This window comes from Numida meleagris, chromosome 7, assembly GCF_002078875.1.
Source record: "Numida meleagris isolate 19003 breed g44 Domestic line chromosome 7, NumMel1.0, whole genome shotgun sequence".
NCBI classification, from domain to species: Eukaryota; Metazoa; Chordata; class Aves; order Galliformes; family Numididae; genus Numida; species Numida meleagris.
This window is the reverse complement of record NC_034415.1, coordinates 19009977-19029353: the sequence shown is the minus strand read 5'-3', so window position 1 is coordinate 19029353 and position 19377 is coordinate 19009977. Positions and strand designations below refer to the sequence as shown.

Below are 19377 nucleotides of genomic sequence, written 5' to 3'. Positions count from 1 at the left end.
CTCCAGGCCAGACCAGTGCACTTGAATCATAAGCATGGAATTGCAGTCTTTCATAGTCTGGGGGTGATTGGGACCTGAGGTAGAGCAGGTGTAGGGCTTGACTCCTTAAACCAAGATCTTTCGCAGATCTAGCCCAGGCTGCAGTTAAAAATTCAGAAGTTCTGCTCAGGCAGCTGTCATTTCTCCCCACCCACTGAGACCACTTCTTCTGCCTTTGAACTACTCTCCATGAAGCATTTCTGCAGTCAACAATTAAATTGGGAAAGGTGACCACCTAAGTCAGCAGTGCTACCAGGAAGTTATTTATTCCAAGATCTTTTTATACAATTTCACAGGCAGCTGAATCAATGTAATATGGAACAGAAACCTGTGCCAAGACAGTGTGTAGACCTTTAAATCTTAACCTTGTCTATAGGAAGAACAATAGGCAGAACAACATGTAATTTTATGCTCAGTTTAGTGCCCCAGTTCCAAGTATTTGCTTACTTTTTGTAACAGAAAGTGCAGAGAGATACAAAGGATTCCAAGATTAATCTCACTGAGCGATGCAACCTGCCTAATTTCTGAACTTGAAATTTTAAAGTTAATAAATGAGTTTTAAAGCAATACGTACAGTACACAACAGTAATAACATAATGGACAAGCATGCTAGCATTGAAGAACTGCTAGTAGTTGGATTCTGTAAGTAAAGGCCAAGGAAAAGTGGTTTGTAGTTTTGCTATCAATAGACAACATCCTGAGTACAAACTCAGTAATAACATGTGTTTGTTTTGACCACCGCAGTTACGCCTTTGGCTCAAGGAAGGCCCCATGTTCCTCACTGCTGCCACTCACACATGCTCTGCTTTCCCATTGCCTTGCTGTTGAACAGGGAGCTGTGTAGTCAGCTCCAGCATGAGCCTACAGAGCTCTTGGCTTTCATGCAGCCAGAGCTCTCCTACTGCACTAACACAGCTATGACCCTGACCAGAAAATCTGAGAGCTAGGGGAAGCCCTCCATTACCTCATCAAGGTCTAACCAGGTCATCCCAGCCCTGGCAGCCTCAGGTCTCCATGAGGAGGAGCTGGGTCACCATTGGTCATTAGCTTCCCATGGTCAGTTGCTTATAGGAACCGTTCCCAAGCCCACCACTGCTTCAAACTCATGTACTAATTCCACATTTCCCTACATGTCACAGCACATTCATTTGCTCCGGGTATTTTCTACACTTTACCTCTTCTAACTTCATGTCATATTTGAAAAATCAGGAAAGAACATGACTAACTCTGAATAGCAAGCTACTGTGAATCAGTCTGTCAGAGGTTAACACAAGCTTTGTCCAAAATAGATGCAGGCAGAGTAAAAGATGACAGCATACCAGAAAATTGATAGTGTTCACAAAGAGTCATACGCCTTCATAACAAAAGTGTGGGTCTATTTTCCTCCTCTGGACAGCTGAGCTATTGCGGAAACTTCACCACCTCAAGTTTTTTTTTTAATATTTGAAAAACAGCGTAATAAGTTCTAGTAAAGGCTTCTCATCTTTGTAATAGCTTTTGTGACACATACTATACAGCTGTTGTTCATTATAAAGCTACATAAATTAGACTATTTTTCTCAAATTTATTAGAAAGACACATAGATTCAATAAAATGACTTACTGAAAGGATGAAATACAATTTTTGCAATACTACAGGTTGATAAGCCTCATAATTGTAGAGTTATTTTGCTGTTGAAGCTGCATATATAGCACCCCTTTAAGTACATACCCTGAGCAGGAGGGAAGTACTAATTAGTAAGGAAATGCTCTTTACCATCCTTTCCCACCTTGAGAGCTCTTTTGCAGTCACCTTACACTTCAACCTTCAGAGGGAGTTAAGATGTTAACCAATACTTGAACTTCAGCTAGATAAATTAATGCTGGCATAAGCACTAAGTATGGTTCAGACCTCAGGAATGCGGAACTGCCTGGGGGCATTCAATTTCTCTTCAAATCAGGGAAAACAAGAGTTGCGAGCTCATCTGTTGCTATGAAAAACACAAGAATATGTAAAGTGGGTCACATACTTTTGTCAAGCAATAGGATGTGTTGCTACTCATCAAATGATGCACAATTGATAGTAGTGGCCATAAACATTATCATTTTAATCACATAGCTGTTATTTAATTACATCTTTTGCTCTTCAAAGGGCTCAGCATTTTAATCTCAGCTTTGCTAGAATTCTTCTATGAAAATAAACATAGGCAACTTAAGTGCTTTGGCAGAATATGGCTTATGTCCCGCATGTTTGATAGCATTCTATTTTAAAGTACTAGGAGACACAGGTATTACAAAAACGTACTAGCTTTTATAAGTATTTATCTGCTAGCTAAACAACCTAAAACTGTTCATGCATTGTCACTTCTGCAAGAGATCTAGTTTTATTTCGTAAGTGAAGGGACACTGAAGAGATGAAGTTACATAAGAAGCAGAATAAAGTCATTTTTAGAGCTTTTTTTTTTTTTTAAACTTAATAGTGGGTATACACTAAATAGGTAGCATGAAATTACTGCTCTGCTAGTGGATTAAAGCCAGAAGACAGAATATGTAATCAAGTACATGCACACACAAACTTACTAATCTAAAAAACAGACCAGAAATAATTTATCATTACAGATACTTACAGGTAATTTGCCCATTATCTCTGTATATCTATTTTTCTATAGCTAATCTTACACAGACCTTACTTTCTTCCAATGGCTGCTTTTACAAAAGAGAATTTTTCTACATCTTAAAGCAATAGAAAAAAAAAAAAACAACATGTAACCTACACAGGAAAGAAAGTAACTGTGACAAAGACACTTCTAACAAAAATCATACTGCAAGTGTGAATCTCACACCACAAGTTGATAATTATGTTTGTGAATCTGAAGTAGCAGACTGCAGCTTACTCTAGACAAAACTGTTCCTCTGTTGCTACTGCCTTATGACCCAAATTTTATTCTTAGCTACAATACTGTAACTTCTCTGAAGGTTATATTCTTGGAGCAATTATTTCTTAAATTGAATGCCAAAGTTAAAACTTTCTAGTCAGGATAAGATGATGCCAAATTCACTGCATGGTGGAAGTGTTATTGCTATATTCATTCACAGAAAGATAAACAACAACAACAAAAAAATCACGTTGCTTAGCCTCACATATTTTCTAGCATCTAAAATCCACACAGTGGAGCCAAATAGTCAAAGTTCTGAGTCACAACAAACATACAAATTATATGCTTAAAAAAACACAACTGTTTTATAAAGCACATTTTTACCTTTTGTTTTGTTCTTCAGTCTTGGCTCTACCTCATGGTTTTGAGCAATGTCTACCTGCAAGGGTATAATTACCTCCCACTGCAGCAGTTCTTCTGAATAGAACCATCAAGATCATAAAAACACTTCCAACTACCACACATCCAGAGATCTCTCCCTGCAATCTCTATTTTCTGACATGAATTTATTCTCCATGCCTTCTCCCACCCTAGGCACCAACATGGTCCCTCTGCTCCCCCCGCAGGTACTCACCTCAGCTCCTCCACCAGCTCTAGGGGGTCACCACCACAGGAGCAGGATCCATGAGAAATAACTTTCGACCATTTTGGTGATCTCTCCAGCAGGAGTGGAGCAGCTGTGGCTACTCAGCAGACAGCTGAGGAGGCACTGGGCCTTTCACAGGGTGGGCTTCAGAGTGAGGGGGGAGAAGCAGCCACCTTCTGTGAGAATATGGGAAGGGGCAGTTCCAGCACATAGAGCATGAGGTGTCCACCATCTCTGAGCAGACCCCAGAACAGACACTTATCAGAAAGCTCATGTTTGAGGACTCTTGTTGCAGAGGCATCTATCCTGCTGAAGAACACAGGTGCATCTCCAGAAATATTTCTTTCTCTCAGGCAGCAGCTACGCAGCTCACATTTGCTGTCACCTGTGGGCCTCTGGGAGGGAGGAGTGCCCAGCCCACAGCTGTGGTGGGCAGCAGGTGCCTTTCCTTCTGCCAGAGGAAAAATCACCTCAGCAGCTTCACCCAAGTGACTGAGACTGCCCTGACTCAAGGTGGTTTTCCAGCTCCCAGCTAAATACAAGGAGAATGCGGGGTGACAAGGTGCTGTGCAGAGCACCAGGCCCTCACAGTCCCCTGCAGCGTGCACAAAGAGCAAGTCCGATCTGCAGCTGCGGGGGAAGTAGGACTAGGCCTCCACCAGCATTCAGCTGCTTCAGCACGTGTACCAGCACCTGTGGGAGACATCTGGCTAGAGGGAAAGGTAGTGAGCACAGTGAAGCTTTGCTCTTGCATTTGCCGTAGTGCAAATGGGTTTGGTTGGTTGCTGCACTCCCACATGTGTTCTGTAACACAGACGGGTGTCACCATTTCTACTTACATCTTTCCATTCCACAAGTGGGGACAAAATATTTCCTTTGTAGGGATTTTTCTATGTTTTGCAACATTAGCGAGATCAGCTTGCTAATGTTTGTTGGAACTAGCAAGCCTGAATCAAATACACTCCCCTGCTCCTTGTCTGTTTAATGGTTTTCATTGACATCGTAATTGTCCTTTAGGAACAAGTTCTCTTCCACAAAACATTTCATTGTTGTGACTCCTTGATTTCAGTACACATTTTTTGAGTCAGCATTGTGGTGTATCAGAAGGGAAATACATGACTTGTTCAAGTGTAGAGAGTCTTTGTGCTTAAAAAATAAAAGCAAAGGCAGATATTTATTCCTTTGTAATTCTTGACATTTTTCTCTCACAAAGGTGGCCCTGGGTCTGGCAAAAGCAGCCAGTGTGAACAGTTAGCCAAGAAATATGGATTTACTCATCTGTCCACTGCTGACCTTCTCCAAAACGAGTTATTGTCACTATCGGAGAGAAGTAAATTGATCAAAGACATCATGGAATGTGGTGAACCTGTGCCTGGAGTAAGATACAATTTTATTTGGGGTCCTAACAGTTTACGAAGGCAGTAGTAGGTAAATTGTCTAAAAGGGTGGAAATAAGAGAATAAGAGCTGATTCCTACTAAAGGAAAAGGAATCTGCAACTTGAGAGAGAATCTTCCCTATTGCCAAATATGTGGCACTTGATTCTCTTTTCTATGCCAGGAGTTATTTACATTTGAGTTCCATACACAATATAAATGAATCATGAAATACAGTGAGACAGATGCTGTGCTATGCATTGCAAAATGTTAGAATAAGTACAGGAAACAGAAACTTTATGTACATTTTATAGCTTCACATTTCAGATTCAGAGCTTGTCCTCCTGGCAGCTATTCTAATTTACAATACCTGCAGTGGTTCCCTGCAGAGCTGGCTGACATCCCGGAGCAGCTGGACTGCGGTTTAATGGAGACCGTGAAGACAGTATGTTGTTCTCAGCTAGACTTGACTTTTACATGGCAGGTCTGCAGCCTGCACTCTTGATGGGTCTTCAACAAGTGCAGTTAGATTGTAGTGTGTGTTTACTAATGAAAGAAATCGGGAAGTGCTGCTCAGGGGAAACTAAAAGCTATGCTGAGGCTTGATTTTGATTGCTTTGTTCCTCAGTGTGATCGATCCGATGGGGTCTCTTAACTCTTTCTATGTAATATAATTACAACAATGACATAGCAAATGCAATTAGATTAGAATATGCAGCAGTGCCTGCAGAGTTTCACAGATACTAAAATTAATTTTGAAACTACAAAATATCCCCAACTATTTAGAGGATACTTTGGAAGCTCTAGGATAGGTTGTAAGGCTATGACTGCAAAACATGTGCAGGTACCAAAGAAAAACATCTGCAATCACAGGACGTGGTTTTAGCAAAACAGATCAGAGGGATTCTCAAGGGCATAAGTCAGTGCAGCAAATAAAGATACCAGCTATTCTTATTAATTAATCAATTAATCAAGTAACTCCCTTTCTTTCCAATGCAGGGTATTGTCCTAGATCTACTGAAAGAAGCCATGATCACCAATTTAGGGGACACAAAAGGATTTCTGATTGATGGTTATCCCCGTGAGCTGAAAGAAGCAGAAGAGTTTGAGAGCAAGGTGACTGTGCAGTTCTGCTATTACTCTTGTTAAGATACAACTATACTTCTGGTGCTGCTTGGGAAACCACCTTCAATGGGTTGCAACAGGGACCAATCCAAAAGCCCAAAACATATAGTTTTGCTGCTGATCACATCACCAATACAGTGACTAGAGCTTTTGCACTTCTCTATACAGACTATGTAATACCAGCAGAAGTAAAGGCTAATTTTAACTAGATGTAATAAAAACAATTCTCATGTAGTGGATATTACTATTTTTAGCATCTGTTTTCTAATTCTAGTGGATGGGGGCTACTCTACTCATAAAAGGTACATGAAGGCCTGTGTCACCATAGTTAATTTCTAGCCATTGAGTGACCTCTGCTAAGGCTTGCTGCCACTCTGAATCTGCAAACACTGATAAAATTTTTATGATGAGTAAGTAACAGGTAACAGCCATAGAAAGAGAGTTTTGCAAGTGGCTGCGTGGCAGTTCAGAGAGTTACTGTTTTCCTCAGTATGTGCAAAGACTTACTTAGAAATCCCAGCTGTCCATTTCTAAATCTGCAGAAAATACTCTATACAAGCCCCCTGAATGAATCATCTACTTTCTTCTCAAAAATTTCTGCTTTATTTAGGTGATTACCAGTTCCAATAGACATAGGGACATAGCAAAAAATCCTGTAGTCCCAAGCCTTCTTTGACACTTTCAGTAAAATACAAAGACCCCAAAATGTATCACTGAACGTGCTGTCACACCTGTTGTGAATCAATGTGTCCACTTCAGTCTTCACAGGGTAAATTTGCCTGCTCAGAAAGTCTACTAAGTTTTTTTAAATGAGTCATTATTGCGATAATGCTCTGCAGTTCTTTCTGAAGAGTGGTCAGAAACTCTTCCTACACTATAGTTGTTTGAAATTAGTTGGAACATAAGGCTTCATATATTAATGGTGTCAAAGTGCATATGAATAATGCTACATATCTACATGATGTGCAAAAAGCACTATAATTGTTAACAAAGAGATATTCTATTTAGAAGACTTTGGATATAGTGCTTATACTTAAAAGCTTGACAGCTCTAATTAGAATTAGCTATGTAGAAACAGCTTATTATCTCACAAGTTCTGCCCAGTGCCTTTCTAAGAAATAAATGGATTTTTTTACTAGCCATAATTCTAGAGAAGCAAAAGTTCACAATCCTTTTTTCTCTCCTCAATCTTTTTATTATATGTGAGAAGTAGAAAACAATATTAAAACACAAGTTCCACATTACCAGGTTGAGTAGCTTCTTTTAAAAAAAAAAAGTAATAAAAATTGCTATAAATTTGATAGGGACATTACTTCTACTTTTTGCAGTTTTTAACACTTAAGAATGACGTTTCTGTAATGTTCTGAAAACAAGAGGAATATTGAAACCTTTATGAGAACCACATAGATTTTTCAATAGCAAATCAGTCAGTCAAACAAGATACTATTATTCCTCATGTATACCATTATAAATTAGACAAGACCATGGAACTCCTTATGAGGAGTTGGTGGGGAAATAATTTCCCACCAATTAGACAAAAGGGCAATTGTTGAAATCACTGATTAAGCTCAGATCTCTTTTTAACTTCTCGATTCAAATCTCTGCACTGTTAAAACTGCCTTGCTTCTTTTTAAATCCCCACACCTAATACTGCTGCTGCTAATGCTAATGGCATTAATGTTTTCTGAGCTGCGCGGAAAAAATACTGGAAAAAAGCCTGTCATTGAACTGTCCAAAATAATCCCTTCCATTCAGCTGTCTCGTAGAAAGTCATTATGGTAGCAGAAAGGTCAACACAATCCAGCCATCCCCTTTCAAATCCTAACATGAAATATTTACCTATAGAATATTTCTTCTTTTATGGAATGCAAACTGGGGCAGAGACATTGATTTCCATGTAACAGGAACTGAGATTTACTTCGCTGTAACCATGGAAAAAACATGAATTTCTAATGGTCACTAGTGGGAAGAACAGTCATCTTTTCTCAAGACTTCTTTCTCAGTTTTTCCTAATAAGATGCTCTCCAACCCCAGCTGCAAGGAGTGAGAAAAAGCCTGAGAGCATAACTGAAATCTTCAATACATAACTGCACAGAAAAATTATTATGTGACTTATCTCTGATCCTGTAACACCTTTATTTTACTTGCTAGAATGGAGTTTATCGCTGTACACTCAGACCAACAGTTGTTGCTCAGATAAAACCTTGTGTCAGACAGAGCTGTGCCTGAGCAGGGCATGTCAGAGTGTACTGCAAGATTTATTCTAAATGACATCCATATTTTTCATCATCTTAAAGAAAGAATGATAGAGATTTGTGTTTAGAGCTTTTGGCTGTCTCCTGAAATATTATCAGGAATGTATTGTTCTTTCCTGCAAGTTATTTTTCATCCATAAAGTACTGAAGTATATACTATCAAATGTAGATAGAGACAATTACTTACTATCTTTGCCAAGGCCTGAGAATAAAAATAAATAAATCTTTACTTACGTTGTTTATATAGAAAAAGGCAGACTTTCTCTCAGGATGAGTCTGACACTAGCCATAAAACACTAAGTGGTAGGCTTCTCATAGAATTTGGAAATGATTCACCAATTTGAAAATGTATACAATATATCAAATCCCTCATTTATACAATCATAGAATATCCTGAGTTGGAAGGGACTCTTAAAGATCATGGAGTCCATCTCCTGGCTTCAAGTATACCATGAGTCCAGTGCTGTTTGCATCACACTTTTATCAAACAATTGCAAATAATGAACATATTGATGAGCTTCAAGACAAGCAGCTAGGATTTTCTTTTTCTCTGTATGTGTACAGCCCAATCAAGTCTTGACCCTGAACACGAGGATCTCTAAATGCTGCAACTATAAGAGGTGTTAATAAGCATAATAATAATAGTAAGCCTCCACTTATAAGCAATTTGCTAATAATATTCTTGAGTCTATTTTGGTAGAATTTCCAAATAAAGTAGGTTTTTCCTGGCCACTGGTTTAAATACTTATTTTATTTCTTTATTTCTAGATTGGGGAACCAAAACTCGTGTTCTGTCTGGACTGCTCTGCAGAAACCATGAATAGTCGCTTTTTGATGAGAAATCAGAACAGTCAGCACTTCGATAGTGCTGAAACCATCAAGGAAGGAATTGAAGGCTATTGCCAAGCAGCAAAACCTCTGACTGCATACTATGAGAGAAAGACACAGTTATGCAAGGTAAATTGATTGAAATTTTGAATTAAATTATTGCTTTTTTTCTTCCATTATATAAGCAATATTCAGGAAACTCTGGCACACCATTTATGAACTGTATTAATTTTTGCACTTTCCAGTTTGATCTCACCTTCCAGCTCCCTGGTTTGTTTGCAACTTCTGCAAATGTCTGAGTTTCGTGGTACAACTTAAAAGAATAAAAACACAGCTTTATCCTGAGTCTGACAACACATCCTGAATCACTGCCTCATCCGTACAGAATCTCTTATTTAACATTAATGCTGAAGGCTTTTCTTTAGGTATTAGGATTTGTTTCTCTATAAAGGCTTTCACGATTAGGTTGAAAGATTATGTTAATCTAAAGTCCCTTAGTTACATTTACACAACTGACAGTGTATATCCTGAAATAAAACAGACCTGCACACAAGAAATATCTTTCAGCTGGAATAAATGATGTAGTTATATTAATTTCAGCTAATTACTTCAGTTCACGCTGCTGAGAATGTGATATTTAAAGCATTTTTAATATTCTCTAATCAATAGTTTGCAGAGAAGCAAGAAAGATTACATCAGAACAATTAACTGATGGATATGTTGGCACATCTATAATCTCATTTATATGGGAAGTCTATATTTCTTTTTATATATTTCCCTGCTCTATCATGGCAAACTGTCCCTTATGTTCAACTGGAGAAAACCAGTCCTGCTGATTCTTCTCGTTCTGAAACTACAGAAGCCAAAAATACTTCTTGAAATATTATGGAAGCTTTTTTTCTAGAGGATCACCTATCCCAAACCTTTCTCCTCTGCAAAGTATCCAAAAGGTAAACATGCAGCTACCTTGTACACCCACATCCTGACCTGAGAAGAGAGTAAACGACATAGTACTGAGAAAAACAGAACTAATTACTAAAAGGAAACTCCTGTTTGGTGTCCTTTGCTATCCCCTTAAGAAGTATCCAGAATGCAGAGTGGAAGAAAAAAATCCACATTATTTTTAAAACTCAATAACCTAATTATCTAGTTTTATTTATATTTTCTTTTCTCATGAACTATCTTGCCAAAACTGCAAGGCAGCTTTTAATCAAGAATTCAATATAATACACAATACAGCAACATAGTGCAATTTAAAAGGAAAGTGGAGCTCTCTGTATCTCCAGAATGTTATTATAGTGAGCTGTACCTACCATGTTTCTTTCTTGAAGCATTAAGCAATTGACAGCCCCAAAGAGAATGAAGCTACATTAAACACACATAGATTTTTGGATTCATGTTCTACCTTATTTCACTTGATATGAATTCTCGTTGGAATTCCTTAACACTTCTGCTGTATGTTCCTTCTTTATACCTTATGCAATCTATGCAATGACAAAACATGCAGTCTTTTCTTGTAAGTTCATAGCTCATTAGTTCCTCAGGGGACTTGCCTAGTTTATGGGTCAGAACTGGATGTGTGTTTTGCACTCTTTTACCATAACTTTTGAGGGAACTGACATAATGTGTTTGCATATCAAAAAGTAATCATGCTTTGCCTGAACAGTGCATACACTGTTTTTTCTTACAGTGTCTGCACAGTGTCTGCACTTCCTTCTGATGAATGTAGGTGTTTAGCATACTTCCATCCTTACTGGGAACGAAAGCTCTGTAAAATCAGCTTTCTAAATATCACCATGTAAAATGTCCTTTTAAGGTTGAAAAATGTGTTCTATTTTATTAAACACAGGTACTCCACATAGATATATCTACTTCATCCCCCTTCTACTAAACTGTAAAATACACATTTGCTATCAAAGATGTGAATTCATTTTAAATGTAAGTAGAGATACCTCCCCCCCCACACCACACACTTATGACGTGGACAAATACATGTTCAGCTATTTATCAGCATTTGGAGAACACTTACAAAATATTAAGCAAAGGTAGGCTTCTAAAATCAGTCCTTCCAGATTATTCTTGTCACCCTCAGACAGACTCGTGTACAGGTCAGCAGCCCTGGTATATGCGCAGCAAGGAACAGAACTCAGTGTAGCTTACATACAAGAAGCATGTAACACTTTATGGGAAAGGGAAGTGATTTCTTTTTTTTTAACAAAGTGTAAGTGATCTTAGACAAGATATAGGAAAAAGCTTTTTACAGATAGGTTGGTGAGGCACTGGAACAGGTTGCCAAGAGATAGGGTGGATGCCCTGTCCTTGAAGGCACAGGCTCAGAGCACCTGATCAAGCTGTAGATGTCCCTGCTCATTGCAGAGAAGTTGGAGTAGATGGCCTTTAAAGGTCCCTTCCAACTCAAATGATTCTATGATTCTATGTTGAACAGTTGTGGGATTCCATTTTACAGTTTAATTTCCACATACAGTCAAAGTCAAGAAGTAGGTACAAGCACTTACTCACACAGTGCAGTTGACTTCAATTCTGGTTCAAATTCTCCTCACCAGTTCTGCAATGGGTACTGTTAGAATAACTAAAAAAAAAAAAAAAAAAAAAAAAAGTCAATTTTGTAAATGCACCAAATTTGAAACAAAGCAATTTTCTTCTTGCAGGAATACTTGTATAAGAAATCCCGCTTGATAATTTTCCTGGATAAGAGAACCCAGATAGTTTACTCATGCAGTCGGACTTGGTCAGTCACACAACTCAAACATTGTGTCTGGTGTAGTGGCAACCTTCCACTGCCCTGCCTGTGTGGAGGGCCTATGTGAGTTGTGTGTCTCTGAAGATTCCAGTCAGGGTCTTTCTTAGGAATCCATTTGAGTGGATGTTGAGATTTTTAGAGGAATCCTAGAGTCTAAATCTCACCTAACTGGCACTGAAATTCAGCATCAACCTTTTTTAGCCACCTTACTGTAATGTGTGACTAAGCACCACTAATAATTCTAAATGAAGTGGTGTTTTCTGTCTTACAGGGCTTAATTATAGCAAGTCCCTGCCTTGCCACAGAGAAGAAAGTCAGAATTGTTAAACAGATTTAATTAACAAGAAAATTGCTCTGGCATATTGGTATGATTTGATTGCTCGATTTTAAGCGTATTTAGAGTTGGGCAGTTTTCCATGGATTGGTGGCATGTGGCACATGGCAATGATGGTATGTGTTTAACTTGTCCTATCCAGCCTACCAGTTTTCAGTCCTGAAACAGGCAGGAAATTAAATATGCAAATGTAAAATTCAGACCTGGGCATAAGGCCAGTAAAGGGTTTGATGTGGAAATTAAATGCTTGATATGCACTCAGTGGAGGAACTGGTCTGTTGTGTCGCATCAAGGTGTGCTTGAGACCATGTTGTCAGATTAGCTTGCTCATTCTTTCCATGCAAAATGGCCTCACGCACGAATAGCAGGAGCATCCTCCACCCACTGATGCACAATAAATAACTAATCTGATACATGGAAATTGAGCATTTTTCCATTCTGCTGATCTCTGAACAAGAACAGTGACCTGACCAACCTACCAGAAGATCAGAACTGCTTCAAATTTTCCTTTGACCAAGATTACCTGTCACTGTTTCTGCATAGCAGGACAAGATATGGTCAAAAGGCGGAACTTTCGGATGCAGATGAAATATCTGTGAACCTGACAGGAATAAACACTGGTGATCCTTCCAGCCGTTCATCGCAGGAAGACCTGTGATCTAACTAACTCACGGGATGTATTTACAGCAAAAGGGGAATTGAAAAAACAAAGGGCAAAGAATGACAGTGTCCTCTGTGCCCTTTTCTGCTGAGGCATCAGAATTCTAAATTATGTTCTGGAAGGCAAAGTAGTTATAACGATGCATTAGAAAATTTCAAATTAATTTAAAAACAAATCATGTTTTGGAGATATAGTTTAGTTTTCCATAATTGCTTTTATGGTGAGTTACAGAACATACACCTGCTGCTAATGACGGCAAGTGGGTGCTTTTTAACAAGGAGCTTGCTGGGAATCTGAGTGCTGAAAGCACTGCTCACAAAAACAACGGTTGCAAGTTGCCTAATTCTGTGGGAAGCAGATGTTTCAGATGAATGAAATATATTATGACAGCTGTAGTAAGCAGGTAGATATTGTTGTTTCAAAATTTATTTCTCAGTGACTTCAAAGGCAGCTGGACAGAAAAGTGCGTTTGAAAATTTACTAGGCATGTATTTCTGTTTTAACATGCCTAGATTTAAATATCTCTGTCAATTGAGAAGAAAGAAAATTAAAAAAAAAAAGGTTTTTAATGGTTGACTCATACTTAAAAGCTTTTTTCAAGTGACAGTAGGTAGGAGGGTAATAAGTAATACAGAAGAGCAATGCTTTGCTAGTCAAGCAGCACAAGACCAATCCTATGTAGCTAAGATCAAATAGAAGGTGTCTTAAATACAAGTTCCCCATTCAAACAGTCACCTGAGGAAAAGGAATATTACTAAAACAAACAAGCAAATCCCAGAGCAGGTTTTCAAGGATGTCCAAAAACCTTAATTATTTCAGATTGCACAACACTGTACGTAGATTAGCCTTCAGATGTCAGTCAAAATGCATTCCTTTTTCTCCTCCTCTTCCTCTTCCTTCTTTTTCTTCTTTTCTTCTTCTTTCTCTTTTTTCTTCTTTTTCTCCTTCTTTTCTCCACATAGTGTTGTTACAGTGTTGGGTTTTGTTTTTTTCTAAAATCAGGTGAAGTTACATACTGGTTAAGTAGAAACTATTAGATTCTTAACACAAATATTTCCCGTAACCATTATGAAACAAACACAACTGTAAGCAGATGGTCACACTGAATCAGCAAACACCCACCACCTCATGATCTTCCATTTCTGAACATTCTCATGCTAATATCCGCTATTAGAAGTTCCTCTAGCGAGGGGCAAACGTGAAAATTTCTCATTAGAGAAGGGATGATCAATGGTAATAGAGACAGTAGGTATATAATTTAGTTCCATCTTTTGAAAGGTTGTCAGTCATTAAGATAAATTTATTAAGATAATTTATTAAAGATAATTTATTAAGATAAATACTTGAGGAACAAAAGAACATGCATTTCTTAGTCACTTCCCTTGGTGGCTTGACCCATTAGATGAGAAACCAGTGTGGAAAAGTACATCAGAAACATCAGTAGTGGGGTTATAGATAATACATAGTGGTAAGTTCACCGCAAACATGAATTGGGGCAGCAGCATGTCTCCTCTGGATTTCTTATTTAATGACAAAGATAAAAATGTTAGCAACAACACAGGTGACCTTGACTAACTGCAACAAGAAGCTTCTAACCACTGAGTTTATTCTAGTCTTGGTCTGACTTTGTGACAACCACAGTCCTCAGCCATCCCCTCCTCAGGCAGTTTTTTTCTCAGTGGCAGTATAAAGGTAGGGTTCTAGACCCCCCCAAACCTACAACAAGTAGAGATTTGATGGCAGTAAACTTAGTTAGCTGATTTAAATCCTAAAATGAGCAACATTCTTTATGAAGATTATTATTTCAATAATTTCATTACATTGTTCCATATTAGAAGTTATCTAGAGCCATAGTGACATTTCAGAACTAGAAGCACAACATAAAACTGTATCTAGATCTTGCTTGTAACATAAGAACATAGCCTTGAATAACTTTGAACACAGTCCTGTTTCATGCGTTACCTTATAATCTGAAGAATAGTTTTCTCTCCTGGAACTGCAGAGTGCCACTGAATTACCACTGTACTAGCTGTGAAGTAGTGCCACATTAAGTTAGTTTTGTGCTACAACACCATGTTAGCTTTATGAAATGGACCTTTGTTATTTGGGAGGCCACCACAGGAAGCACTGGGCTGTCATTAGTCAAACTCATCCATATTTTACTGTGACTGTTAGGAAGGCAGCATTCCAGTCAGTCATAAAAGAGCAGCAATTTCCAAGCTCATAAGCCTGATTCTTCCTCATAGCTGCCTAGAGCTAGACCTGAGTATCAACCCATTCTAGAAAAGGGCACTGAGACACCTGTGGCAAGGCAGCTGTACTGATGAGGCTTATCCAATTCAGCTGCATTTATGAAATAAAGATGAAAAAAAAACAAAACAACAAATTAAGACAAGGGGAAAGGATGCATATATTTATCAAATACACATACGTTTATATACATAAATGTAAGTGTATACAGAAATTGTATGTATATATATACTGTGATTGTATTTGATAATCTATATAAGCTCAGATATATATGACTAAAGTATCACATCTAGTACTAAACACTTCTCTGCATTTTTCTTCACTATCAGAGCTGTTTAGGACAAGGAGCCACCAAATGCTCACAACAGGCTGGCACGCACCCTGCAGCTCCAGGACAGATAACTGTTACTTGCAGGAGCTGTAGAGAATACGTTTGCATTTTTTACTGCCTTGGGCTCAGAGCTGTCTGTTCAAGGCAGCATTCACACAGTGCTGTTTCAGTTCCCTGCAAGCCACAGCCCCATTATGTCAGCTCTCTGGGAGGAATCAGAGGAAGAGGAGGGCAGGCATTTCTACAGACATGGAGATAACATCTTGAAGAATGCCTGCCTAACGTACCAGCTATCAAGCCATAATCCCACACGCTTCATCCAACCGTATGGCAGTTACATTTTGCTGTGCCACACAGGCGTGACTGAGCCCATCTCTAGAGCAAAGTATCTGCCCAGGCTGGCCTGGTTAGACTGGCAGGGAACAGGCTGTCTGCCATCAGGTTCACAATGCCCTCAGAGGATTAGTCTCACCTGGTTGTCACCAGACCAGAAGCATGTACGTTGAGTTGCAGACAGGCTGTACAGAAGCTGGCTGCAAGATAACACTGTGTCTGAGGGAAATTTCATTGCCTATTTCAAAAATACTTTCCTTGGAGTTTGAAGTTCCTTTTCCTCTGCAGAACAAAGAGGTGGCAGAAAGCACCATGGGCAGGAATGTCCCCTTCAAACACGACAGTTGTCCGGCATCCTAGTCAGCACCTTGGAGACAAAAATGCAGCGCATAGCTCAGAAAAACAGGCTTCAGGAAACTTGTCACGGGTCTAATCAGAATGTGTGCAAATTACAACATGCATGCGTGGAACACCACGCACAGCAAAGCAGAGGGGAAACAAGATTTTGGGTACAGAATCTCCAGACCCTCACCAGAGGCATGTGGGAGGAACTGAATAGCCACCAGGTGCAACCGGCATGGTGTGCACAGCCAGCAGGAAAGCTGCTTCTGCCACTATGGTGAAGACAAAAGTTCACCTTCCCCAAGCACTAATTACTTGCATAGGATGGGCATGAAACTCATTGCTCAAAAATCCTAACGCAACGTTACATTTTTTAGGTAGCACACAGAAGCATTAATGGCTGCAAGTGATGTTCCCTGTCACTGTGGTGCAGCACGCTGTTCCTCTGAATGGAAAAACAATTTGGTCTTCGTTTTGTTGGAGTCAATTCACAAGAAAATAACATGAACGTCCTGGACAACTTCAAGTCAAACAGAATCTTTGCATTATAGAAAAAACCAAATATTTTCAACAGAAGTCGTGGTCATACAACAAAATGAGTGCTGCTGTAAAATATGCCCAAAGGCCTAAAAAAAAGAGCCACTTGAGCAAGCTTGAAAATATAAACACCCAGAAACACAGACCCATGGTAGCTTACTGTCCTTGGGTCAGACACAGCATTCCACACCCTGATGCTTCTGACAAGAAGAAACAAATTAACAACTCAATGCTATTCATTTAATTAATGGTATAGCTTCAAAGTTATTCTATTAAGGTTTTTTTTGAAGGGTAGTACATGTTAAAATAGTTTCTGATGATCTTTGAAAGTTTTCTGTATAACAAAGTTGTCATTTTAATTTAAAATATGAGTACTCTGGATAGAGCTTAAGTTCCTTCATTTGATCAATGCACTTTGCTCCAGACAACAGAACCTTCAGATTCTTTGCATGTCAATCTATGGAACTGGTTGCTGATTTTTATGGAAGCTCTTCCTCTACACTGTGATGCTTATAACATGAAACAGAACTTCTTTTATACTGAAACTGCTTTTTTTTTTTTCTTTGTGTGCATGTGCCAGTTTAGATTTTAATATAATCCTTTACAATTTAATCAGAACAATTGCTTTTTGTCTCCTTGACAGGTTGATGCAGAAGGAACAGCAGAGGATGTTTTTCTGGAAGTCTGCAAGTCAATTGACTCTTTTCTGAAAAAGGAAGCAGCAGCATTTTCAACAGAAACGCAGCAGTGTTGTGCACACGGCTTCACGTGTGCAAGTGGCAGTCATGAATAAAGCGCTGCTCAAAGCAATACTGCTTGCTTGGGAGGTATCTGGAATCTGTGCATGTGGTATATTATTTTGGATGAAACCTTCTCCTCTGTTCAGACAACACACTTAATAGGAAGCGGCCTGTATGCTAACTCACACTAAGAACCGTATGTTTTATTGGTTGTTTGTACTTCACGGGCTAAAAGCAGCATGGTGAACAGAGCTCTGGTTTGTATTTCATAATCTTGTATATTTGATTGGAAGTCAGACATGTTGCCTGATCAGCAGTGAGCTCTTCAACCATGTTATTCACTGTATTGTACATCAAGAACACTGCATACAATTTTCCCATTGGTTCTTACTTTAACAGTATTACATTTTTGTGCCATCACTTAGCTTGTTCTTGGTTTCTAGTGACTGAAATCTGTTCTCTGTTCCATCCCGATGTAAGACAGCTGGAATTAGTCAAGCTAGATGTTTAAATAGTTTCCAGACATCCCCAGAACACCGTTACAACAGGAGTAGGAAAAAAAATAATTGAAAGTGAAGATATAACAATATAGTTTAAGTCTGTTGATCCACTGCCACAGAGCAGACACCATGTTTGAGACAGCCCCATCTTCTGTGACAAATTACAGGGTCCTACAAATGATGGCTCCCTAATTTTGTAGACTGAGTTGAAAATAATGCTTGCATAGCATTGTTAAATGTGCAATTTGGTAATTATTCACAATAACAGAGTTTTTATATATCAAAGTCTACATAAAAAGTTGACCATGAGCCAGTGTACGAAGACACCCTTAATCTACAAAGATTACAAACGCAAAATTCAGGTCATCATCTGTTGTCTTGTATTGACATTGCCAAAACTTTGAAAATGACAGAGAAGAAGAAAAAAATAGTAGTTCAGGGATCAGGGATTATTTGATTCACATGGCTTGCATTTTTAGTAGGCTATATCCATATTATGTGCAAAAAAAACCCCAAAACGTAAATATCCTACCGTATTTCCATTAAGTTAACTGAACTATTGTAGCATTTCTTTGGTTTACTGATAGCTAAATAAAAGCTTGTTTGACATTCCTGTAAAACTGCATCCTCTTACTGGTACCTCTGGATACGTTCAGTTGAAGCGGGTTGCATGATTGCTCTTTCTGTCAAAGTTGTACTTGATGCGGCAGATTCGTATTTTTAAAGTTACTTTTCTTGTAATGAGGACATAATACAAATAAAACATACAAAAATGAGAAGTGATCATTTGTTATAATTTATGTGGGTTTAATCCTTTTTAAAGCACAGTACATAACTTGAAAATATAGCTCAAATTAGCATGCTTACAAAGTATGTCCTTTTTCCACTCAGGGCAGGTTCTTCTGTTTTCTTTTGCTTCCTCGCATTTGCCCTGTAAATGCTAATTCAATTATTTTTCAAAGGAGTGTATTAGATATGTTCTTATCCTTCACATCCAGGATGTTCCTCCTTCCCTGGGTCCTTTTATAGACTACATTTTACCTCTGATGCTCTAGGAAGTGCTTTTCCAGCTCCAGAACAGTGGCATTACGTGACCAGTAACATCTGCAGTACAACAGCTTTAAGCAAGTGATTTTCACAATTCAACAGTTAGAAAAAGGCAGGTTTTTCTACACTGAGCCTCAAAGCATCAGCAGCTGTATTGTGCAGTATTTAAGAAAAAAATAAGATTAAAAAATCTGCAGTTACCCTGAAGCTGCAAATTCATCTGGGTAGCTTTTTGGAGTATTGTTTTTGTTACTTGTAATAACAACACAGGCTGAAACCTGTGGAATATCATTATTGCCAGGATAGGAATAAAAGCAAGAATCAGCTGCTAATTAAAAATAAATAAATACAAAGATTATTTAACATACAGTTTCAGTTTAGTTCTTCTTTCTGTTTTTTCTGGTCTTTTCTGCAGTAAA

At 38.5% G+C, this 19377-nt stretch overlaps 1 protein-coding gene across 3 annotated transcripts in view; it reads left to right on the top strand.

Annotated features, from left to right (window-relative positions):
- The window catches only part of AK5 (adenylate kinase 5), an 85958-nt gene extending 66825 nt beyond the window's left edge, over window positions 1-19133 (top strand). For 2 of the 3 annotated variants that reach the window (XM_021405493.1, XM_021405492.1), the window contains 4 exons: window positions 4753-4916; window positions 5914-6030; window positions 9063-9251; window positions 17315-19133. In XM_021405493.1, coding sequence (XP_021261168.1) covers window positions 4753-4916; window positions 5914-6030; window positions 9063-9251; window positions 17315-17464 — 620 coding nt within the window. In that variant the 3' untranslated portion in view covers window positions 17465-19133. Of the gene's footprint in view, window positions 1-4752; window positions 4917-5913; window positions 6031-9062; window positions 9252-9367; window positions 10076-17314 lie in introns of those variants that run through there. The other variant, XM_021405494.1, reaches the window with a different exon arrangement.